This window comes from Podarcis erhardii (assembly GCF_964252035.2).
Source record: "Podarcis erhardii genome assembly, chromosome: 6".
NCBI lineage: Eukaryota > Metazoa > Chordata > Lepidosauria > Squamata > Lacertidae > Podarcis > Podarcis erhardii.
In genome coordinates, this window is record NC_138510.1 from 16,040,654 (window position 1) to 16,066,296 (window position 25,643).

The 25,643-nt window shown below is 40.9% G+C and overlaps 2 protein-coding genes across 4 annotated transcripts in view; one reads left to right on the forward strand and one right to left on the reverse strand.

Annotated features, from left to right (window-relative positions):
* Nucleotides 1–25,643, reverse strand: part of RTF2 (replication termination factor 2) — a 59,575-nt gene that overhangs the window by 10,303 nt on the left and 23,629 nt on the right. The window lies entirely within an intron of this gene.
* On the forward strand, nt 10,367–25,242 carry LOC309344963 (beta-1,3-galactosyl-O-glycosyl-glycoprotein beta-1,6-N-acetylglucosaminyltransferase 7-like). 3 transcript variants are annotated; one of them, XM_081867918.1, is made up of 5 exons: nt 10,367–10,749; nt 18,393–19,112; nt 20,312–21,350; nt 22,839–22,934; nt 23,829–25,242. In XM_081867918.1, exons 3-5 carry the CDS (start codon nt 20,372–20,374, stop codon nt 24,056–24,058), a joined length of 1,305 nt encoding a protein of 434 aa, XP_081724044.1. In that variant the 5' UTR covers nt 10,367–10,749; nt 18,393–19,112; nt 20,312–20,371; the 3' UTR covers nt 24,059–25,242. The 3 variants fall into 3 exon arrangements, with proteins under 3 accessions (XP_081724044.1, XP_081724045.1, XP_081724043.1); XM_081867917.1 differs by lacking the exon at nt 10,367–10,749 and having other exon boundaries at nt 17,845–19,112; XM_081867919.1 differs by lacking the exons at nt 10,367–10,749; nt 22,839–22,934; nt 23,829–25,242 and adding an exon at nt 22,357–22,815 and having other exon boundaries at nt 17,281–19,112.

Here is a 25,643-nt window from a genome sequence, read left to right on the forward strand (position 1 = left end):
AAGTTGCCCCAAACAGCACTGAGTCAGGGCTTTAAACCAAGGAGACATACACTGTTAATAAACAGATATGCACAGGAACCACATCCTGCCCCCCTCTGACCAAAGATGCATTTAGCTCAGCCTTCATCACTCTGGTACTCTTCAGGTGTCTTGAATTACAAGTCCAGTAATTCCTGACCAACAGCCATTCTGCCTGGGGCTGAGAGGCTGAAGGCAGCTGGAACACAACAATAACTTCAAGGTACCAGGTAGGGGAAGGCTGATGTTGCTTTGTGTTATAATAATGCATATTAATTTGAAACATACTAGGTAGTTATACAGAATCGACACATTGCAGGCAGCTCAGGTTTTCAATCTTTCCTAATCCTTATGGCTCCAAAATTGAACTGAGAGTCTCCAAGCAATAATGCCTTGCAAAAATCTCAGAAGCTGGGGATGTGGGGCCACTTCCTAGGACTGCTGGTGACTTGAGGACAAGGCTTCAGTACAGCTACTTAGAATGCTGCAAAAAAAGGTAGCTTGAATTTTGCAAATTTTCAAAAAAAGGGTTGGGGGTTTGTTTGTTTTTTTGAAGAATCTATCTTTTGTTATTACATAATTTAAATATTTGGAGGGTGGGCATAGGTGGAGGTAAAGGCTCAAGCCTCCTAGGTTTGGAGCTTCATGGGGAAAAGGCGCAGGAACAATGGAAACTGCCTTATTGTCATCCAAACAATTATGACCAGCTAGCGGCTTTAGCCAGTGCTGCCCTATTGGCTGGAAGTGGTTCTACAAAGTCTCTGGCAGAGGTCTTGCCCAGTACCCGGTACTTGATCCTTTCCCCTTTACTTTTCTTCTTTCTTAAAAACTGGAGGTACCCGGGGTCTGCTGCATGCAAGCAGAAGGTCATCTGAGATAAGCACAGGTGTGTGATTCATCAGGATGAACTGAGTTACAAATGATGGCAACATATTCAATGAACTGAGATGTAAATTAACAGCACACTCTTATGCATATCGCCTGAGAAGAAAGTGCAACTGAGTTCAATGGGGGGGGGTTCCCCCCTCCTGAAGGTTGCAACTTAAATCACTACTAATTGAAGCATTTGCATACTCCTGTGTCCCAGCACTAAGGGAAGAGTTACATTTCCAAAACACATGCATCCAGAGCTCTTTTTCCTCCGACTGCCAGTTCTGCTGAATCATTAATAGGATCTCAATTTGTTGTAGCCTTTAACTCTCCGTTTTGTTGCCCTTTCTCAGTATAACCTTGGAATACAATTAGTAAGGCAAAACCACACGAATACTGGTCCATACACTGCAAACTGGGACAGAGGATGTTCTTGTTGTTGTTAAGCATAAAACATACACAATACGGGACAACTGTTGACAGGCGGAATTGGAAAAATGTTCCAGGCACAAAAACCAGCAGGGAGAAAGCATGGAAGAGACTGTGGGAAGAGTGGAGAACTGGGTGGATAGGAGATGCACAACTGGTGATGCCACTGAGAGGTGAAAGCAGCCCACCGGAAGTCTGGATTTGGATTATATTATAAAATAAAATAACAAAACGCTGGGCTTTCCCTCCAGGAAAGGGAATTTCAAAAGTTGCTGACCTTCTCAGAACTGAAAGGGGATCAACAGCACAGGTTTGCTGCTGGCTCCTTTGCTATTTGCACCTGTCTCTTGCTATCTACTATCTCATTTAGACACAAAATCCTGATAGCATCTGCAAGCATACCCACAAAAAAACAGCAATGCTTTTCTCATAATGACAGGAAGCCAGCTCACATCCGTGGATAGGTGATGCCAACGGATGAAAAAATGAGAGAGGGAGAGAGGAGAGAGGAAGATCAAGTATCTTTTAATGGTGGGTGCATTCAGCTTTATAGTTTGGTTTTCCAGTTGTTGTTTTCTAGCTTTCCTAGCAATTATGAAACAGGAAGCCATTGAAATGCAGTCCTGAAGCTCGAAGGCACTGAAAGGACATTTAAGTCATTTGCATGTTTCCAGAGGCAGCAGTTTCAAAGTTAGATTTTAAGTGAGAAGGTCTTGGTGTGGTTGCAGAACAAGCCTGTCTCTGTGCTTTCACTCTACATTTTGCAGGTAAGTGTACTTGCTTTACTTGATCAGCTGTTACTCTGCTGTCATAATGCATTTTCTGACCCTTTGGAGGTGATGTTCAATGTACAGGGCAGTTACAGGGTCTTCAGATAAATCCTGTGTTACTTGCTTAGAGAGAATAGAGCCTAGGGAGACGCTGAGTATGAGACTGTATCTCTTTTAGTAGTCTGGGTGTATACTGCACCACAATAAATCCACACTCTGCTGTCAGAACAATGTGTTCCAATTTGGTACACTTGTGTATGTATTTTCTTTGTGTTAGTTGTTCTGCAAATGTTATGAGTGCACAGGTCAAGAAGGGAAATGTGACGGCGGGGAAAAGGGCAAGGAGACTGAGCACACACTGGCAGCAGAGATGTGGGACACAGAATCATTGTTGGGAACTGGGGAGGGTCCCAAGTCTCATGGTCACTGGAAGTTGAGACCAACAGCCACATTTACGCTACGAGCCTTCATCAGAGAGTGCTTTGGTCATGATTTCCTTTAAGATTTCCTTTTAAAAAATTGAGAGCCAAGATGGTTGAAATTCTATGCTTGTGTTGTAAACTCATTGCCAGAATACAAAGATCTGTTAACAGTCACAGAGATCCTATCATACATTTAATTATCTGGAGCAATTTTGTAGCCGCTGCTAAACTTCGGCAATATCACTCACCTAGGACCAATGGCTAATAATATGATTTATACAGCACCTTGCACAGACACATCGGCAAAAATAGCTAGGTCCCTGCACCTGTCCACCGCATGAGTTTGCTATGTAAAAGAAATATAACAACTAGAGCTGTTAAAAAGTGTGATGTAATTGGACTCTGGACAGAGTGTTCTAGAGTGCCATAATGTCTACTTTTCTATCGCTTACTATCAAAAGTATGATCTGTGACTGAACACAGATGAAGTCTTGTCTTTGAGAATGCTCCCAGAAATGCAGAACACCATAAAGGTAAAATGAGCAAGATACTCATGGCACCAATGCCAGAAATAATAGTAGTAGCAGCAGTAGTGATGGTGGTGGTGGTGATGAAGATGATGATGTTTTTGTATTGTATTCAATGTAGCACTAAGGCTTACATTCCATTAGCACATGGGTCTCTCCTTGTGGAATGGGACTTCTGTGTGCTTCTCCCTGCTTGCAACCCTCCTAAAACTATTCTGAGACTTCCTCTGGAACAGATCTGAGGTGATTATGGGGATGCATGGGGGAAGGAGAGTGAGGAAGACTAATTGTGTGCCAGTACAGTGGTACCTCGGGTTAAGTACTTAATTTGTTCTGGAGGTCTGTTCTTACCCTGAAACTGTTCTTAACCTCAAGCACCACTTTAGCTAATGGGGCCTCCTGCTGCTGCCGTGCCGCCGGAGCACGATTTCTGTTCTCATCCTGAAGCAAAGTTCTTAACCCAAGGTACTATTTCTGGGTGAGTGGAGTCTGTAACCTGAAGCGTATGTAAGCCGAGGTACCACTGTAACTATTTCATTGAATACCACCCAATGATGCCATGCTTAAAAAGACCCCAAAGGCAGGGGTACCCATGTGCTTCCAGATGTTGTTGGGCTCCAATGCAACAATGCTCTCATCCATCACGGTCAACACTCAAAGGATGACAGAATCTTGAGGGTGCCTCCTTAGGGACCTATACACCTCAGGATCTTGTATGTAATGCAGGAATATACAGATATGTATGGCTATTAATATACAACAGTGCATCACAGAATGAAACGTGTGATGTGTAAGATTCTGATTTGCTTCTAAGATACGCTTCTAGGACAACTGGCAACAGGAAATGTAATCTGAAAGCACATGGGCAGTTTCAAGAAAAGGCTAGATCGTTGGGTGGGAATTTCCCACACCATTTCCCCAACTCTGCCCCACTGCCCCAATCTATGAGTTTTAGTTCCTGAATTTCAGCCTCTCCCCCAGATTAAGTTCAGAGCTTTGAAACTTTTACTGATTACCATATTTTCATCCTCGTTTCCAAGCAGTTCTCATCTCAAAAATCACCACACATAAATTAAAAAAGGAAAAAAAGATATAAGGCACTGTCACCAAGCTTACAAATACATACAAACAAGGGAAGGGAAGTGGAGAGAAAAGCTGGAGGAGAAAAATCAGTTATTTAAGTCTAGGGCAGTGGTTCCCAATTAGCTAATTACTGAGGACCCCTATTTTTCAAAATCCAAGCCACGGAACCCCTACTTTTGAAAATTTTGTTTACTCTATGGTAGTTACGTCAAAATTGTTATCACTGTGTGATTTCAAAACCAATTTTGGCCAATATATTGAAAAACCACACAGCGCTAAAACAGACCATAAAATCTGTGGTATTGCCATGCAAAAATGACAAAAAATTGGGGGGGGGGAGCAAGGAATGGGGCCGCAGACCTCCTGAGTGTTTTGCAGACCCCCAGGGGTCCCCAGACCCCTAACTGGGAACCACTGCTCAAGGGGAAGAGCTATAAGATAAGTGGGAACTGAAATCCAGTTGGCCCCAAGATGGATCTTCCCTTGCTAATGTTCTTTTTTTCTGAATAGTAGCTGCGGACACCTGTTCCCTTGGCTGATGGATGGGACTAGAGGGTCCTTCCCCTTGCTTCTTCAGCCTCACAGCAACAGGTTGTTAGATCGGAGCATTCTTTCAGACTGAAAGTGGGGAAGTGAGCCCCCTGTCGTGGCTCCTATTCTAGGTGATAGACAAGCCCAGGTTGGACTCCTCTTGCCTTGATGCTGTTATTCCTAGGAGACACCTCCCAGGTGCCCTGGTCCCTTGGCCACTGAAAGGGACTCCTGCAGTTCTTGGGATTTTCTGGCTACTGTTTTTGGCATTCTACCCTATGCAGAAACAGGATCCACTTATAGGTACTGTCAGGAGTTTTCTGAGTCTGGCGCTAACTAAACTGCAGAGTGCCGCAGGAGAAAGGCAATAAAAGCGCTCCAAGGCTGCTGCACTATACATTGCAGCAGGTTTTAAGTCACTCTCAGGGCTGACTCACACATCTGCTTATTCCATGATTTCTCAACAGACAACTGCTTCCACTAAAAGAGGTAGTTTGAGGTCACATGTTAACTCCTTTGATGTTTTACACATACAAGAATGCCGTTAATTTTGCAGTTGTCAAGTCAAATTGCACATGTGATTTCATCCTGTTTTGGCTTCTGAGAGAACCTGGGAAGGTTCACAGGTACACAGAAGCCTGAGAATCCTGTTTTAAATGATGTAGGTTTCAAATATTGGATGGTGGTTGTTCAGATGAGAAGCATCTGAACAACCACCATCCATTCTTGTTCTGCACCATGCCCAATCATATATATGTTGCAGAGCATCTGGGGTGGGGTCAAGCAAACAATGGTTAAGGAAGGGTATTGCGTTTACACATGACACCAAGCCACAGTTAAAATAAACCAAGGTTCATAAACCAACAACAAACTATGGATTCAGATTATGGTTTGCTGGCAAGAAACAAACCAAACAGTTATGCTGCTGGGCCATGTACACACACAACACTGAGCAATGATTTAATAAATCACAGTGTCATAAACCACGGTTTAGCATTAGTTTGCATACAGGAATAGAGGTTCATGCTTATATTGGAAGCACTGGATTATTTCCCCTTCTCCTTACTATGCATGCCCTAACAGATTTTTCCTATACATTAAGCCTTTTTTCAAGCATTAATGTAGTTAACTAAGACAGGTTGGAGTAATGTAACTGTTAGAGTTCAGAACTTAACTGGTTAAGTGTTCTGAGGTGTGCGTCACTTTCTGACGTCAGCTTTAGAAGCTAAGGAGGAGCTTGTTTCCTGTACTTTCTGTTCTCTCTGTGTTTTGAGTGAGAGACATGGCTGAAAGAAGCCCCGGTAGCCCCGGTCCTTGTTGCTGAAATGTTTCAATAAAGAGCTGTAAATAGATGAACCTGTCTGTGTATGCTTGCATAGAGAAAAGGAGAAAAAGACAGCTTTACACCGCTGTATGCTACTCTGCTAAGGCGTGACTGGGCGAAGCAGAATTTATTGTGCAGCTAGAAGGAAGTGTGCTGGACGCTGTAAACGGCTGATTGAGATCGTAAACTAATCAGCGGTCACGCCTAATTGATCGAGCTGGAAGATCGATATCTCACAGTAACCATAACTATAAAGAAGGCTTTAAAGAATTATTTTTAAGGGCAATAAAGTCCATAGGTTATTTATTGAAGACTAATCCTTGGAATAAGCAGCGAAAACCATTGTTGGGCCAACATAAACAAGGATGTTGCAAAAGAATGTTCAGGAAACAAGAGGCTTTTCAACAATTCATGGTTTTTGTGTAGTTGTGCTGTTTCTCCTTCCTGGAGTTGAAGGGAGTTCAGGGCAACTTTCACAGGGAAAGTTTTCTTTGGAAGAAAGAGGACTGGAGAGTTACTGTGTTTTTCTAATTTTTGTTTTCATTTATAAATAAAGAGGCTGACACACTGTGAGTAGCAGACTCACAGAACATGAACCTAAATTATTTACTTCTTCAAAACATCTATACCCCAGTCTTTAGCCAGAAAAGCTCTCAGAGTGGCTTACAAACCAATAAAAATAACATAGCCCTGCCCCCACTCAAAATCTAAAACCTAAGAAGACATGAAACAAAAGGAAGAAAGGGACAGGAAGAGGAAAACAAACTCACTCAGACAACATTTTAGTACCTCTCCTACTTATCCTGTAAGAAATAATATAATCCCTATATTCTGGAATAAGAAGGTTAATCAACCATATAAATGCAGCTGTTGTTCTATTATGCAATGTACAAAGGCTGTCCTCCTTCTATTCTTTGGAATAGGCTTGTCCTTGGTGAATAGTTGGGCTGCACTGTGTTTAAAGCCACTCTAATATATCTGCCGGTAAAGTGGGAAGGGATGAAACTGGTCTGCCCAGTCTGAGGGAGTTGAAAGAAGTGGGGTTGTCATTGGTTGTTGTTGTGTGTGTGTGTGTGTGTGTGTGTGTGTGTGTGTGATATTTCATGTGCTAAAAGGTGAGGTTCTTTTGCAGGGGGTGGGGGTAGGTTCCATCTAACCACGGGGAAGATGCAGCAGACACCATCACTTCCTAGTGCTCTCACCCATCTTCCCTACTCACAGAGGCAGTCAGTTTCCACTCTCCTGTGAAGAAGAGCAGCAGTACAGAGCAGCTCTGGAGTGTAATGGTATCAACTGGGCCCCCATGAGCCTTCCTGCTCCAACAGGAATAGCTGTATAAGACAACAGTTTCTAGCTAGTCTCTAGAAGGTCAGCGGTTCACCCTGTAAGGTCAACAACCTCTGGCTGCATTACAGCCAATTTCAGGAAGGTTAGGTCATCACCTGTTTCTGGAATCCTCAGTATCAGGCTGTGATAGAATGATCTTCCATGAATTTGTCCAGATCCCTTTTAAAGCCATCTAAATTGGTGGCTATCACCACATCCTGAGGATGTCTGGATAGATAGGCCATGCTGTGCTAGACGGACAAATTGACTGGCCTTAAATAATGCAACTTCCTATGTTGCAGAAAACGTGCCATACTGTATATACTTACAGTCCGCCATTCACCAAATGGCTCCAGGATGAGCGATAAAAAATATAACCACTAAAACAACTATAAAATAAAAACCAGAAAGCTAACCGAAAACAAAAAGCAGAAGCACAGAACAACGCAGAAAGGAAAGTGCCTGCTCAACCCAAGAGCAGGGGCGGTGCGCTCCCCCCGCACTCCTCTTCCTCTGCCAGTGTCTGGGCTGTATTAACTAGGAAGTGTTTCCTTGATCAATTGTTCAAAAAAACATGCAAAGATGGTGCAAGGTGCATCTCAGAGGAGAGCTCATTCCACAGGTTGGGGGCCAACAGAAAGAAGGCTGCCCCACATGCCCCCTTACCACAGAGGGAGGCCCACAAGCAGACTCAGATATTTGCTATTGCAGCTTTGTTGCAGCTAGGGGATTTTCATGCTTTTTGAGAGGCAAAAGGCACAATGATATCTAGTTCGGTTCTACAGATGATGTTGCTATATTGTTTTATTATTAATTAAATATGTTGGTTGTTTTATGTTGCCCAGGGCAACCCATAGTGACTTGCAGTCAGCCAGCCAACCAACCAACTTATGTTGCACTTATGGCTCAAATCTCTTCTCTTTAATTGTGCTGCCCTAAAAGTTAATGTCTTGCTTAGCAGGGCCATAAATACAGAATACAATCTATGCAGGCCAGCAACTCTTCAAAGACAGAACAGCGCATTTAGAACGTAGAACTGTCCAGTTCCAGTCATGATGAAAAAATATCTTTAAAATTAGTGGGGAAGGAAAATGGATAACGTCTCATCACAAATTCCAGTACTCATCAAAAGCAATGTATCTTAAGACTCAGGAGATGGTATCCAGTTCATTCGTTCCATTAGGACAAGGATTTACACTCGGAAAACAAAACATCCTCCTCCCTCGCCATTTCCTGTGCCCTCCCCAAATCTACTCCAGAGGGTTGGGGAAAACTCTAGTACAGATTTAAGGCGTGCACAGAGGGAGGAGGAAAGTGCTGTGCAAACAAGAAAGCCTTCCACTGATGGAGCATTCACATAGCACTACTTTGGATACAACCCAAATATTTTTCTGAAGTGTTTACAGGTGGGCATAACAGGGATGTACAGCAAGGAGACAAAAGAAAGCAAATACTTATATATGAATAAGATCACATATTAAGAGCAGGATTTTTAAAACACACACACACACACACACACACACACACACACACTGCACTTAAAAGGTTGATAGGGCTTAGGAAAAGCTGGGCAGAAAGTGGCAGTTTCCTGCTTTATTGCCTCAAGCATTTTGACATACAGCATGTCTGCTTGGGCTAAGCCCACAACAGAGAACTTTTTTGTGCACCATCAGGAACGTACACGTTTTATTGTACTTATATGGCCATTTAAGCTTCATTTAAAAAAACAAAAACAAAACTCTAGTGCAACATTGCCACCTTCTTTGACGGCACTTCCTGGAACTCCTATGGCTCTACAAGCAGCCATATTTGTTTCTAAAGGGGAGGGAGGCAGATATCTGTTCCGCAGGTAGTCTGTCACTATGGGTGGAATTGTCATAAAAATCTTCTTTGCTGGATGCTGCTCTGCCAGCTATGTAATTGTCACACCGGCATTTTGCCAGCCTGCTGACCTCCAGACGTTTTGGCCTACAACTCCCATCAGTCTCGTGTGCTGCATGGGGATGATGGAAGTTGTAGTCTAAAACATCTGGAGGGCAACAGGCTGGTGAAGGCTAGATTATGCAATAAAATGGCTGGTGATGGTTGATGGTGATTTAACTGGTTTATTGTAGCAAAAGCTTCTGTAGGCAAGAGCCTAAACCATACTTTATATCTTTGGAATTCATGATAAATAACTACTTTAGAATGTTAGTTGCCTTTAGCTTTTGTGGAAATAATTCTGCAGTCTCCTTTAAAAAAACCATTAATCAAAATTTCAGTGTTACACGTGCACAATAGCACTTCTCTAAAATAACTTGAGTATTCCTGAAAGGCTCAATCTCACTGTGTGAATGAAGCACTCTTCCAAAAAAAGCACAATGATCAAGTGTTTAATGAAGCAGGAATGGTAGGGGATTAAATCAAAACCTTGCTGCCCCCCAGACAGTTTATAGGAACAATTTCTGATTTTAGAACAGGGCTCAGTGCATGGCCCTAACAGCTGAACTGGGGAGAATGGGCACCCCGCTCCCACCTAATTGCATATGTGCTTTTCTAGGCAGCTAGGAATATGCACATAGAAATCCATTTCCGTATGTGCATGGCTCCTCCTGATTGCATCCAAATGTCTACCCATATTATTATTATTATTATTATTATTATTATTATTATTATTAGAACAGCTTTAGTTAAAACTTAGAATTAGAACAAAGCTACAGAATTCTGCACAGAGACCCTTTAAAATTTCTTTTCCCCCACTCCATGCGTCCTGCAGCTCTCAATTCATTATTTAAACTTCCAAACCAACCACTTAAATGAAACACAAAAGCCTTCACACATTAAGATGATGAAAGAAGTGAAATTATTTAGATTGGGAGGAAGGCACAAAGCCAGATTCCTCAGCCTGATTCATTATTTCATCACTCCTCCCTGGTAGGCAAAAAATCCTTACACTCCTCTCACATGCCTGTCATCAAGTGGAAAGTTTCAGCAACCGGAGAGTTAAAAAAAGAAAAAGAAAAGCACAAGATTTTTTCACATTGTTCACTGTACTCTGCTAGCAGCCTAGAGGTTAAAGCCATACCAATACTATTTATAATCAACAGCAATGCTTTATCTACAGATCTCATGTAAAAAGACTGGTTTCACTGCCTTAAAAGGCTGTCTGAACAACAACAACAACAAAATCCTGAAAAACACAAGCTATTTTTAATTATGTCATCCAGAACATTATTGCTGCTGAATCCAAAATCACGGGACTTAAGTGGTTAAGGAAAACTAATCCTAAAATACAAACATTTCACGTTAATTATTAACTACCTTCATGTGATGGAAGGTCTCCACATGAGAAAGGGAAGGACCGCATGAGAAAGGGAAGTCTGAATCTGCCTGAAGGGTAATGGATCCTGAGAATTTTCTCTCTCATTTCTCAAATTTGGCTCCAAACAGTCTGCCTTTTCCAGCAGAGGGTGAGTTTATTATTTCTAAACTTTATGGTGTTTTTTTAAAAATTTAAATTACAACCTGCTTCAAAATCAGGGTCACTTACAGTGCAATCCAATATCTGCTTACTCTTGAACTTAACAGGACTTACTTCTGAGTAGATAGAATTTTACTGGGGGGGGGTGGAGATTCACACCTGTCTATTACCCATTTATTTTCTGCCAAAGCATTTTCTTGAATAAATGTGCCAATCTCTTTCTTAGTAGGTATTGAGCTAAAACCAAACAACTAAAACTGGAGAACGGGCTCTTTTGGTTCACTTAAAAATCGAAATCCTTGTGAGTCAGCCAATTTCCACCCCTACCATAAACAATCCCATGTCAGTCACCTCCTCTAACTCCTGAGATTAGCATTTTTGGAACACAATTTTAAACAGTTAATCCTTGTTTGTGAATAAACATGTTGAACAAGGCAAAACAGAATAACCATCTAGTGTTACATATATAGCATTACAGCTGTTGGTTTCTAGTTGGCAGTAATATTTCACTGCAGTTACTGATTTTATTTATTTATTTATTAATGATATTTATTAGATTTTAACAAAAAAAAGTTACATAACAATTAACAGGGGGGAAAAACACCAGAAAAATACAAAAAAACCAAAAGTTTAACATAAAAAACAAGGGGGGGGGGGAAATCCCTTTTTTCAATTTCTTACGATCATTTACTTATTTTCCTGACTTCCTCTCACCTCCCTTTTTTGTATTCCATTTAAAAGTTAGTTCAGCAAATTCATACCCTCTTGATTTACCCTTAAATTCATCATCATATGTTCTAACTTCAAATTTTCATCTAATGTCAATCCATTCTTGCATGTTCTTATTTTACCTTATTACTTGAACTTCATTTCATTTCAGAATCATTAACATTGAAAATTTTACAGTTCCGTTTACCAGTAACTTCTTTAACCTTATCTCACCTTCAAAACATTAAAATTTCAAAATTTAAACCATATTTAAACTTAACTCCTTCCAACCTTTCTGCTAAAGCCAATTGGTTCCTTTCGAGCACATTTTAATATTTCATTAGTATTACACTAATTCCAAAAATAAAAACAAAATAAAAAAAATTCCTTCCAGTAGCACCTTAAAGACCAACTAAGTTAGTTCTAGGTATGAGCTTTCGTTTGCATGCACACTTCTTCAGATACCAAAGACCAACTAAGTTAGTTCTAGATATGAGCTTTCGTGTGCATGCACACTTCTTCAGATACTTCAGATAGAAGTGTGCATGCACACGTAAGCTCATACCTAGAACTAACTTAGTTGGTCTTTAAGGTGCTACTGGAAGGATTTTTTTTTTTTTTTTTTTTGACTATGGCAGACCAACACAGCTACCCATCTGTTCCAAAAATAAAGTAATTTATAAAAATAAATTCTCATTCTAATTTTATCCAATGTCCCTTCTTCCTGGTTTCGGATAATGTCAGCCGTTACACCATTGTATCCTGTCCATCAGTCCGGTGTTCTAATATCTGAGGCTCTCAAGTCCTTTCTATACCCCTTCTGCAGGTTTTCCTGTACCCATTTATGCTTGCACACATCTTTATCCCTTGCTGGATTTTTGCATCTTTTTTCCCCTTTCTCCTTGGGGAGCGGATCTCCGGGGAAGTCCATACAGTAGTTTTCTCCATCTTCTTTTGCCAGATTGTCCCAATCCCCGGTAATCCACTCCCCGATGTTTAATTTGCAATCCAAAAGATAGTTAATCCAAAAGTAATCATCAACTTGTTTCACAGTCCCACCAGAGCTAAAGGCGTCCTTAACTCCAAAGTTTGGCAAATGTTCTCCAAATTCAATCTTCCAATGCCCTTGGCAAAATAAATGTTGTACTGCTGCAGCTGGATGAGAAAGTGACCTTGATGAACCAAAAGTTGGATTTGATATCTGCTGCAGCAAGTAAAGATGAACTGACAGAAAACGAAGTGAAAGAGACCTTACAACAACAAATTCAGGTAACTGGTCTAACAAGGCAAGTTCAAGGGCAGAGGAAAATGGAAGAGGTTGCGATTGCACCTCAAAAGATACAGAGACTCAAAATCCCGCATGACCAAAAGATGCAACATTGGAAGATTGCAGTTACTGGTTTTAAAAAGAGAAAAGATTTCATCTGAAAAACGAAAGGAAGGGACAATAAAAGTGGCCATCACTTGTACTGGTTAAGTGTGTTCAGGTTCTGTTGAATTCCGAGAGCTCACCCACTGCTCCTGTTCTTAAACATGTTTTAGGGAAGGAGAAGATGGTGGTCTGTTTTGCTTACACTGCAGGAAGGAGCAATGAACAATATGCCCCAGGGTTAGGCCATTCAGACCACCACATTACTGTTGCTTTTAACTCCCCCCACCCAACAAACTCCAGCCTGAATCTGGCAGCAAGTCTTCCTCTGTGGTGTGCGGCTCTCTCAAGCATGTGGTTTAATTTGTGGAGGAAACTGATTTGTGGAAGATATTGTCTTGGGACAGACAGCTAGACCCGATGCCCTTCTGGTCTATCCAAGCTTTATGATTTATGTTTTGTGGACAAGGCAGTTTATCTTATTCATGAGGCTATGGCTATGCTATGTGTTCTACAAAATATGCAAAGCCAGGTTTTTTGAGCACTGAACATTAAAAAGTTGCTCACCCTGAGCTATTCCAGAATCATGGCGCAGTGTTAGTGCCACTTCACATGGAGCAAACAGCATGAAACCTTCAGCACATGCCTTTTACTGTGTACACGGATGCTGGGAACTTGCCATAAACCATGGTTTCTCAATGCACCTAACATGGGCTCAGATGAAATGATGAACTATGGTTTGGCAACTTAGGACCACATCTGCGGGCCTGTGACATGGGGTGAAAAGTTTCCTGGGGGGAAATTCGTGCTTTATTTTTCTGTGGAAAAATAATCAGTTTGGTATGTTCACTAGTAACAATGAATAGGTACCTAACTGCAAATAAAATAGGAGAGAAGTGTGGCAGTTTCCAAGTTGTAATTAATGCTTTTCAAGTGATTATTTCTAGCAAGTATGAATGTCTGCGCATCAACCACAATTTTTTGGGTTCCTAATTTTGTGTCAGCAGTTTTCAATACCTTTACTTTTTTCTTGTTAAATGCAAACAACACAAGTAAGTACATGCTGCTATCTTTAAAAGTTTACAAGTATTCCAGTAAAAATTTCTACATACTAGAACATTTGAACCACATTAAGTGCTCCCAAACTATGATTTGCAAACGCAAACTTACAATTTTATTTTATTTTATTTATTGCAAACTGATTTGGAGGTGAGGTACTATCATAATTTGACATAACACTGGCCAAAGATGGTTTTGTTTTGTTTTGGGTTTTTTAAAAAAAACTATTGAAAGGGGAGCCTGTGTGAGAGACTATGCACCAAACCATGGTTTGGCATTGTGTCTGAACTGAGCCACTGTGTACATGCTGTGAACTATAGGCAACAAAAGGCTAGTGACAATCTACACATGAAATTTCACACAATGTATTTAGGGAAAACGCAATGTGAGAACTAATCCTGAGACTCATAATGCATACTTTAAGAAGCAGAAAAGGAAATCTGGATATGGTGAAGATCTATCATTGACAGAGCTACAGATTGTATGAGTCTCACAACAGCTTCCATCTAGCACAGTAGTGTTTACTTTGAATGACAGTAGCTCTTCAAAAACAGTTGAAGTAGTTATCTGAAACCCTGAAGTGAAGGCGCTGATGAATGAACCAGTGACCAATGGCATACAATGCACAGGCTTGACCACTGAGCTTTGGCCCCCTCCTCATTAAACATTAATACACACATCACCATTACAAAATAACTTTTCTCAAGCTTGCAGCAGTTAGTAAGAAAGGAATGGCTGTACTTTACTCAGGGTCTGTAAAGGTTTACCTCCAAGTACCTCTATCTGCTCCAACTCCATCAGCAGCTCTGTTGTGCCTTTGCGGCACAAACTGAACACAGGTGTCGTTCTATTATCCTATGAGATTCAGCCCATGAATCCCTCTAAATAGCTAATAAGGAAAAGGAAGTCTCAAAATATGCTTCAATTGTATACTCAAATGTTATATATATAAAAAGAAAAATGCTCTTTGATAGTAGTGAAGTTTCTACAACATGATAATCAGAGATTGAAAAACAGAGTAAAGATGGTGGATACTGCAAAACTCTAGGTCAGGGGCGTCCAACAGGTCAATCACGATCTACCAGTCAATCACGGGGTGTCTCTGGTCGATCCTGGATGTTCTTGGGACCCCAATGGCCCCCCCCAAAAGAAAAGCTCAACAACTTTGGCTCATCCTCCACCCAAATAGCTCAACAACTTTGATGGGTAGATCACTGCCAGTTTTTTTATAGTGGGAGTAGATCGCAGTCTCTTGGAAGCTGGATGTGCCTGCTCTAGGTGAAATCTGATAGATAATCCCTCCACCATATCTATTGTTGGTGAAATGTTGTCTCTATTTTTCAAGGGGTACGTATGATTTCAGGGATACCTTTTTTTTGTATGCATTGTTTCATTAAGTTTCTAGAAGTTAAATAACTAGCCAGAACCATCTTGTTTCTGTTGCCCCTCCTCTTTGGATCCAGCACAGGAATCATCTTCTTTATCAATTAGACGGTTTAAAATTCTGTGTTATCTGTGTTAATAGCATTACAGCAAAAACAAGAGCTTCCTTTGTATACATAAAGATTTATGCAACTAAGTTATACTCAGAGTATTTGTACAATGATTTCAGAGGGTCTAGTCTGAATAGCACTTTTATAAGCCTAACACATTTATTGTGACATTAGCTTAAATGGACTTCTGTTTGTGGTGGTCCATGAAAGCTACGTTGTAATAAATTTGGTAGTCTTTAAGGTGCACTGAAATCACTTGTAAAGAAAAACTAAATGGCATTATTAATTGCCTTTATATCCTCCCTAAAGAGTCCAGGGTGGCAAACACACAAGTGACAAAACAACTAAAATATTTAAAACAATTCCAATACTAGGAAAGGTCTCTACTAAAAAGACTTGTTGAAAGAGGAGGGTCTTCTGTAGGTACTGAAAAGATAACAGTGAGGGCACCTAATATTTAACTGGAGGGAATTCCAAAGGGTTGGTACCACCATACTAAAGGCCTGATTCCTATATTGTGTGGAGACCACCTGATAAGATGGTACCTGCAGGAAGCCTTCACCTGCAATGATCAACGACTGGATATAAAATGGGTGTGAGACAAGCCTAAAGTCCGTGACTGGTTACATTATTACCAGATCAATGAAACTTTCAAGCAGGACAAGAAACTAGGTTTCCAGAAGGAGAGGTCAAAATTAGAAACAGAATTGCTAGAGCCCAATACTAAGAACTTGTCTAGAATGTATAATTTGCTGCTAAAATGGAATACACAGGATGAAACGGTTAAATCAGCAATGATTAAGTGGGCACAAGACATTGGACATGATATTATGTTTGCTGATTGGGAGCAGTTATGGACCACAGGCATTAAGTTTACGGCATGTACTGCCCTAAAAGAGAATATAATGAAAATGATCTATAGGTGGTACATGACCCCAGTCAAGCTTGCAAAGATATATCATTTGCCCAACAACAAGTGTTGGAAATGTAATGAATGTGAAGGAACTTTTTATCATCTTTGGTGGACCTGCCCTAAGATTAAGGCTTACTGGGAAATGATCTATAATGAAATTAAGAAAATCCTTAAATGGACTTTTGTAAAGAAACCGGAGGCCTTTCTCTTGGGCATGGTTGGCCAAACAATTCCAAAGAAAGATAGAACCTTTTTTATGTATGCAACTACAGCAGCAAGAATCCTCCTGGCAAAGTATTGGAAGACGCAAGAACTACCTACTCTGGAAGAATGGCAGACCAAGGTGACTGAATTTATGGGGTTGGCGGAGATGACCGGCAGAATTCGAGACCAGAGGAGAAAGTCGGTGGAAGAGGACTGGGAAAAATTTAAAATTTATCTTAAGGACGTTTGTAATATTATGGAATGCTAAGATGTCAAGGGATTAGACACAAGGAATTACAGTTGTAAAATTTGAGTTTGATAAACTTTAATAAGAAATATATTTAAGAATTGGATGAAAGAATGCTAAAAAAAATTGATAAAATAAGGATGCAGCGAAGGGGAGGTTTGGGGAAGTCAGGTTATATATTTTTTTGTTTGTATTTTTGTTTGTTGAAAATTAATAAAAATTATTTTAAAAAAAAATAAAATAAAATGGGTGTGAGACAATCAGGGAATGCCACTCAAAGAGGAACATAAAAAGGAGGAGGAGCTTATGAGGAGGGCCAGGAAAACTATGGCAGGATACACAATGTCACACCACGGCAGCCTCAGAAAAAATTCTAGTGCAAATGCACGTCAACCCAAATGTACTGACACTAAAGTATCAGTGCTGCTAGGGCCGTTTCCTCTTTTGCTTCATTCTGAATTGCTGATGACATATTATTAGGGCAATGTTGTTTTCCTAGCATCTCTACTCAAAAGAACAAAACCTTTACTTTGAAATATCTGCAGAACAGAGACACCGGCAGGTGGAGAAGAGTCTTTAGCAATCTGTTTTTGATGCTGTTGCTCAGGCAGCAATACTTTGTGTTCGAAACAGTGGCATGGCAAGCAGGGAAGAACAATACGATACGATATCTTTATTGTCATTGTCCCATACAGAACAATGAAACTGAAAAATCTACATAAGACATTCAAAAACCCCTAAAACCTCTGAAACCCCATTTTAAAATGCAATATACTCCTAATAGAGACTCCTTATAGTGCATTTAACATCCCTATTTCCAGCTGTGAAATGCTGTAGCGTGATGTCCTGGTGACACTTCCTGTCAAACGTGTCTGGAGTCACATTTTGTGTGCCCTGCCACAGCCTGACCTTGAATACAGCTGGTGCTGGCTCTCCTCCTACCTAGCCTCTTCTAGCAGGGAAATGTCAGTTCCAAATGCAAGTGGCTTCAGTCTGTCTCAGTAGGCAGGGTGGATCTTATGGATGCAAATTGCTTTTCAGAGATGTTTACATGTGCAGAGGCTTTTAAAGCCTTTAGTGAACTGTAGGAACTTGCTGACCCCCAATGCTCTGCTCACGCACTTCCCGGTGGCAGTGTTGTTACAACATCATCCGTAGGTCTGCCTAATCCAGAGCAATTTTCTACTCCCTTTTTAAAAAAATCACTCATCCACCATAGCACAGTCTTTCTGGCTCTGTGACACAGCCAGCGCTTCCCTACTGTAACACCCCTTAAACACACTCGTAACCCTCACAACAGGGTACATAATGTCCATTATGCTAATCTATTCTTGGCTCTGTTAGTCACTTGGCAGCAGACTGCAGTCTCAGAGCAAGCGTGATTCTGTTTTGCTGAGAAAACTTTGCGCCCACCTTTCAAAGACTCCCTCCTCCTCCCCTTCTCCCCCCCCCCCTTCCTCACATCATCCAAAACCTGATGCGAGAACTGAACCTTTGCAGATTCAGTGGACGCATGAGGCTTGCATTAAGAATACGCCGGACTGCTTCCATGTGTATGTTTACACAGTAAGCCAATCCCCTATGAGCCTCCAAGCAAACGCTATTCTGCTGGGACTACTATTCCTGATGTTTTTCTTAGGCCCGCACAGGCAGCACCGCAGAAGAGCAGTGTGACTAAGGCAGAGACAGGAGTAAGCAGCAAAATGGATGCATCTTCCATCTAGCACTACACAGAAAGGATTTCATCAGCACAATGAATTGGGGGAAAGGACACTCTTCTGACTTGAAGACCGATGGACTGGTAAGGAAAATGAGCTGCATTTCTTCTGCGAGTGCCTTCAGAATGTGTTTCATTTTTGTTTTGCATGTTGTCCCTTGAAAGCTTGCAGTCAGAATATGTATGCAGGTTGAATAAGTATAACTGATTAAAACTAAAGCTTAGATATTACAAAAAAACACACAACACCAGCTAAATAAAAAAATATAATCTAAAGATTTTGCTGTGCTGGCTGTTGATCAGATAGGAGGAATTCAAATTATCATCAGTGCTGAACAAAATAACAATGACATGATATTTTTGATTCTACATATTGGCATTATTTCTACTGAATAAAGTTTTCAAACCTGGAAAAACATGGTGAAATCCATACTGCCTGACCGCCTATTTAGGTTCACAAAGCATTTCAACGGACTGCTCCTTCTGCTAAATATTTTCCCCCCTCTAGTACTGCATATATCCAGCATCTAAGACTTCAAGGACAGAGACTTGACTTCTGAGCTGCAAGAAAACATACCACTGTGCTGAGAAGCATAGGATGTTACAACGAAGTCAAGTTTGTGTAAGACCACGTTCAGAAAGGTAAACGTGTGAAATAGTAAACAATTTTGCTAAAATAGGTCTGGAAGCATCAAACTTACATAGTGGGGCAAGGCAAAACAATGTTGCTAGGGTTAGAATGCTTTACCTAGGAAAACACTGAAGTGTGTTAAACACACTGTTTTTCATTTTATAAACTGCATTCAAAAGCACGCTTAGTGCTAATAAAATGTAAATAATAAAAGTGTTTTAATTCAAACTTTGTTACAACAGTGGCAACAGTGTAGCCTTTTCTGCAGTGACAAATTGCTGTAAAAGTGGTAATGTATTGGTTGTATTACTAGAACAGAAGATCCCTACTCTTCTTGGAGAAAAACCTATTTAAGTAAAGGAATAGTGAATCATACATATCAGGCACGTCCAGCTTTCAAGAGACTGCAATCTACTCCCAGTATAAAAAAAACTGGCAGTGATATACCCATTGTTATTGCCAAGAGTTTTCGAGCTTTTTTGGGGGGGGGACTAACCAAAGTTGTTGAGCTTGGGGGAGGGGTTAATTAGTCCCGCGATCGACCAGGAACACCCCTGCGATCGAAGGGTTGGACATGCCTGATATATATGATGGCATGCATGCTAAAAAAAATTATAAATCACTGCCAGGATCCAGACAATTGTTCATCTAGACCCACATAAGCAACAGGACTTTGCATTGTGTCTCTCAAGCCAGCAACTATGCTCCCACCCCTCAAAATACTGAATGGTAAACCCAGGGAAATTGCAAAAGCAACTGCACAAAGGGCAGGCGGGGAGGGGGTATGGATACAAAAAAAATAATAATTAACAAATTAAAAGAGCTAGATGCAACTAAATAGCTCTTTGGATCCTGGTTTTAAAAGATTAGACATTGCATTTTTTCTCAGACTTAAACCCTGTCTCCACCATTCCAGGAACAAGGTATATTCAGCCTAAAGAAACTGCAGAATTGCTGAGCTGATATCAATAGAATGGATTTTGTAAAAACCACACCTTCCACCATCATGTCTGGTTTTACCAGGAACAAAAACTGAAAATTGCCTCAACAAAAACCTACAGCTAACTGCAGAAGCTTAAGCCACAATTAAGCCTGTCTTTCAGGAAACAAAAATTTCACCACAAGTTCAATCCTGGTTGCCTCTAACAGAATGAACACGTCATCAGGGTGAAGGTAACAAAACACTATTTTTCCTTTCTCCCCCTCACAGGTACAACTGAACGCTGTTTCACTGAACAATGGTAAGAACAAAACAACTGGAGTGCAAAAGATGAACCTACTTGAGACAGCAAAATCAGGCTTTTTTATATGCATCGTGGGTTGCATTATCATCTGTGCTTTCGTCTACGTAAGGAATACAATCCCCAAGGAAGGCAATGAGCAAAAATTCCTCCCAGAATTAGCAGAGTGTGGCGATTACCCCGATGAGCTTTGCTCGGCCCTCTTTGATGGGAAAGATGCTGCTCCTCAAATTGGCCACTTGTGCCAGCAGGTTATCCGCAGGCAAGAAATGTCTACCTGCATACAGACGCCTTGCAACTGCTCGACACTTCAGAAGAGACTTCACTTCATTACAAGTCCTCTGTCAGAAGAAGAAGGCAACTTCTCCTTCGCGTACATCATCACCATTCACAAGGAGCTGGACATGTTTATAAAATTACTCAGAGCCATTTATGTGCCTCAGAATGTTTACTGTATACACATTGACAAAAAATCATCAAAGGATTACAAGTCGGCTGTGCAAACCCTGGTTAACTGCTTTGAAAATATTTTTATCGCTTCGAGGACAGAGAATGTTGTCTATGCAGGATTTTCCAGATTACAAGCCGATATCAACTGTATGAAGGACTTGATTCACTCAAAAAATCAATGGAATTATGTTATTAATCTTTGTGGCCAGGATTATCCCATCAAAACTAATAAGGAACTTATGCAGTACATCAAAAGCAAATGGAATGGTAAAAATATGACCCCAGGAATTGTTCAACCGCCTCATATGAAATACCGGACACATGTGAGTTACAAAGAATATGTGCATTCAGAAAAATCTTATGTGTATCCAACGAAGAATGTGAAAAGTGAACCTCCCCATAATTTGACTATTTATTTTGGGGGTGCCTACTATGTACTCACAAGAGAATTTGTAGAGTTTATACTGACTGATACACGTGCAAGAGATTTGCTTGAATGGTCAAGGGATACCTATAGTCCGGATGAGCACTACTGGGTCACCCTCAACCGCCTACCAGGTAAGCAGCTATTTATACTGAACACTGTTTCCAAGTCTTGAATATTCAAGTCCAAGAGCCAGTGAGTTCAGCTTCCCTAAGCTATTTCCCCATCATTTGACCCTTTCAGTATTGAGCAAATATTAAACCAACAGTTTTCAACACCGAAATGTGATGTCAACTTGCCAGGTACGAAATGAAAAGAAAAAACCCCCTGATTTTTAAGGGGCTTTTCCTGACTCCACACAACCCATTGGTTGTTGTTCTTGTGTTTTTTGTTTTTATAAAAAACTATAGGCAGGAAAAGCAGATTTTTTTTCAATCCTTAGGACCTATCTGAATGTATATTTTAAAAATAGAAATCAGGCCTCTTCTACCTTTAAACAGAAAAACAACACCGTAAAACCACTCGGTATTGATATAGGGTCTACCAATTCCACAAACTGTTACAATACTAGGTGTTCTAGGCAATGTTTATAACAGGAATAAGGAGGAACTAGATCCAGATGATAGGCCAAGTTTCAGCACAATGGTGGCAGGCAACCAATTTTTTGCCCATGTGGTTTGAAAATAAATTCTGTCTCCAAAGGCTTATCAACTGAGTGTTGAGGCTTGCAAAGCACCACACCCAGCACTATGCAAGTACTGGGTGTCAGCTGACTGGTGGTGCCCATAAACCCTCTGTCAATCTAGTTGCATTCTTTACCTGCTACACATCTGGTGTCACATAGGGTGTAGAACGTATGGGCATGGCCTTTGACAAAACTGTCACAGGCTAAATGGGGAGGCCCAAACCTTGGTTAAGTGGGACACCCCCTTTCTAGGTTGGTGGAATTGTCCCATATGAGGGTCCGCAGTCGTAGATTTAGAAGTATGAGCATGAGACTGGAGACTGGAATTAAAGGTCTCACTCATGCAAGCTCTCTCAACAGCATCTCCTATCTGCCTGCCAGGAATAGCAGAGTCAGTAGAATTCATTCTAGTAGTATCTACAGCCTTCTAAGCTCTCTTTCCTTCTTTTCCTTAGAGAGCTCCTGGCAGGCTGCTCCTTGCAAGCAATGGGGAATTATAAAGGGTGTTATGCCACAGTCCTATGCTGAAGCAGTTTCCCTACATCAGGCACGATCACATCTTTCTGGAACATGTGGTGCTCTAATGGAGAATAATTGGCACCCCTGAACCATGCAAGTTCATATTGGGCAGAATTTTTCAGAGGCCTCTCCAGATGTTGGGACTTGCATCACTGAATTTTGACATAGCGATGAAGGACTCCTGCACTACCACCACCTTTCAGAACAAAACGCAGTGCTTTTCTAAAGAGAGCTATGATTGCTGAATATTTAGTGTATCTCATGGGATGAGGAAATATTGGAACTGCAAATAGAAGAGGAACCCCCAGTCCAGAAAAGCTCGGGATTGCTAGCCACCCCTTGGGAGTAACAATACTGAGAGGTGGCCTATGAATTCAAACAAAATAACAGCTAATGTTGCTTTCAATTTGGTTGTTAGATGCTCCAGGTGCAACACCAGATGCACAGTGGGAAGGAAACATACGTGCTATCAAGTGGAGAGATCAAGAAGGGAAAAGCCACAATGGTTGCAAAGGTAAATATAATAAACTGCACACAGCACACATCCCCTGGGACAGCCATCGGCCAAACACAATGAAAGCACAACTTCCATGCATTTGGAAACCTGAAAGTTGAGCAGTAATTGGTTTCCAATACGTACCTCAATATTCATTCACAAAGCATTTTTTAAAAAGCAACATGCACTGACATATGTAGGAACAGATATAATGGGCTGAGAATGCAGTAGCAATTTTACAGCAATGTGTTTATTTATATCCCCCAGCTTTCAGTGATGGCGCTCAGGGTAGCATAAACAATCATCACCCCCTCAGTTTATCATCACAACTCACCTCAAGTGAGCTTCATGGCTGGGTGGGGATTTTAACCTGGGTCCCATTCCTAATCTGACAAACTAACCTTAATACAGTACCAAACTTATTTAGCTTGCACCTAAGAAACACATGGTTTGTGAATAAGAAAAAGGGTTCATTTATTCCTTAAAGATCTGCATTAATTTTGAAACAGATCTGGATGCATTTATGATGGATGCTGCACGTCTAAGAAGTCCCATCCTTTGTTGATCATGTTCAGAGAGATAGTATTTGTGAAGGATCAAAAGCAAATGTGGTTTTTTTAAAAAAAAGGAATCCTAGGGTTTAGTGCAGGCATAAGGCAAACTCGGCCCTCCAGATGTTTTGGCACTACAACTCCCATCATCCATAGCTAACAGGACCAGTGGTCAGGGATGATGGGAATTGTAGTCCCAAAACATCTGGAGGGCTGAGTTTGCCTATGCCTGGTTTAGTGGGACCTTGCTTAAACAACAGAACTGCCTTTCCCCACCTCTAATGTAAAATGTCCACCACATATTTCCCTTTCTGTGTTGCATGCAATCTGGGGTTGTCAATTTGCTATTTCGCTTTTGCAGGCCATTATGTCAGAGACATTTGTGTGTATGGTCTTGGGGACTTAAAGTGGATCCATGAATCTCCCTACTTGTTCGCCAACAAATTTGAGCCAGCAACCTATCCACTTGTGATGGAATGCATGGAGAGGCATTATAGGCGTAAGGTACTCCAGCAGGCTGAAGTCCCACTGGAAGCACACTGGTATTTGCAAGAACATACATTTCAACGTGAAGCAGAACAACTGAAATAACCATTGCAAATATTTGGAGGACAAAGAAGAACAAAAGAAAAAAAAGAGGAAAACGTATACATTCCAAAGCACATATCAGTTATGGAATCTGTGCAATACAGTAGCATGTTCTATCTCTGAGGGCGTAAAAACGGAAAACATCTTTTAACAGAAAGAAGAGACAATGTGTTCTGAATCCAGTGACTTTACCAATACTGATTTCTCCAGACTACTATCACCATCCCGAAATAGGGCAGCAACGTTAATCAACACTGTGTTCAATTAAATATTCCTTTGATGAAAATCAAGGAACAAAAATTTTAAATGTTCAGCAGTATTTCAATACAAGCACCACCACGAGCGGTAGCTTCTGGAAGGCACACAGCAGGGACCTCCACAGCAGCAGAGGCTCTCCCTGACAAATTTGCACCCCATCCAGCAGTGCTGCTCAAGGGATTAGGACTGCCCTGAATTTGCCCCCACTCCTCAAAAAATCAAGTTGCACATTAACTAGAGAAGCAACCAGTGTATATACAGTCTACCACCATCCTGCAACTAAGTGAAGAATCTGTGGTAAAAGCTGAAATTCAGTGCACCATATGCCTTGATTCAGACGGAAGGAAGAATTAAGCCCGTTTACTGAAAAGAAAGCGGCAGTGAAGGAACAGATGGCACTGAACAAAGACATTGAATTATTTCAATTGAATGCCAGACATTATATATGTTTTGAACTGAAAGTTTACAAGAAGGCTTACAGGGAGAAGGTAATTTTATAAACTATTAAATTAATTATTGCCTAAGATTTTGAAACCAAATTTAATTATAACTATGTGATGGCTGAAAGTTTTCGAATGTCAGGTAAAAAAAACCCCCTGTACTAAATGCATGGATCTGTTTTTGTTTGCGTGTGTGCTTGTGGTTTTCAGGACAGAGATTTGTATCTGAATGCTTGTTGTTGTTGTTTTAATTTAAGATGAACATGTTAGAACAGGGATGGTCAACAGAAGGCCCAAAGGTCAGATACAAGGCCCAAAGGTCACAAAACATTTTTTTTTAACTGTTAATAAAAGTGTGTGAAAAGTGACCTATTGTTTCACTTGTAAGAGAAAGGGAGATTATTTTTGAAGCACTGAAAAACAGTTTATTTCCACACTTTAATGTTTTACCTCTCTGAATTTTATATAATAAAATGCTCTAGCAATGCAGGTGGTGCATGTGCTCCATAACTGACTGCTCACAAGCCACTGAGTAAAGCATTACCAGCTATGAACGAATCTCATCAAGTCACAATATATTGTTGCAAAGGTTGTGTGCCATCCCCAGAATCTGCCGAACAGCAGAAAGATTCTAGGGGGTTCTGGCTGCTTACCCAGGGTCATGTTTCCGTTGGGAATTAACACACAGCAGAGACTGTCATGTCTTTAATAAATATGGTTTATCAACGCATATTTCCACCTGGCTCTACTTTGGAGAGAGGTCGGAGCAATACATATCAAGAAGGAACTGCTCCCCAAAGCAGTGCCGCATCTGATTCCAAGACATCTCTATGCCTCTGTGTCAGCCTGCCAAAGCACCCACATTGAGTTCTCCCTATTTCCTCTTCTTT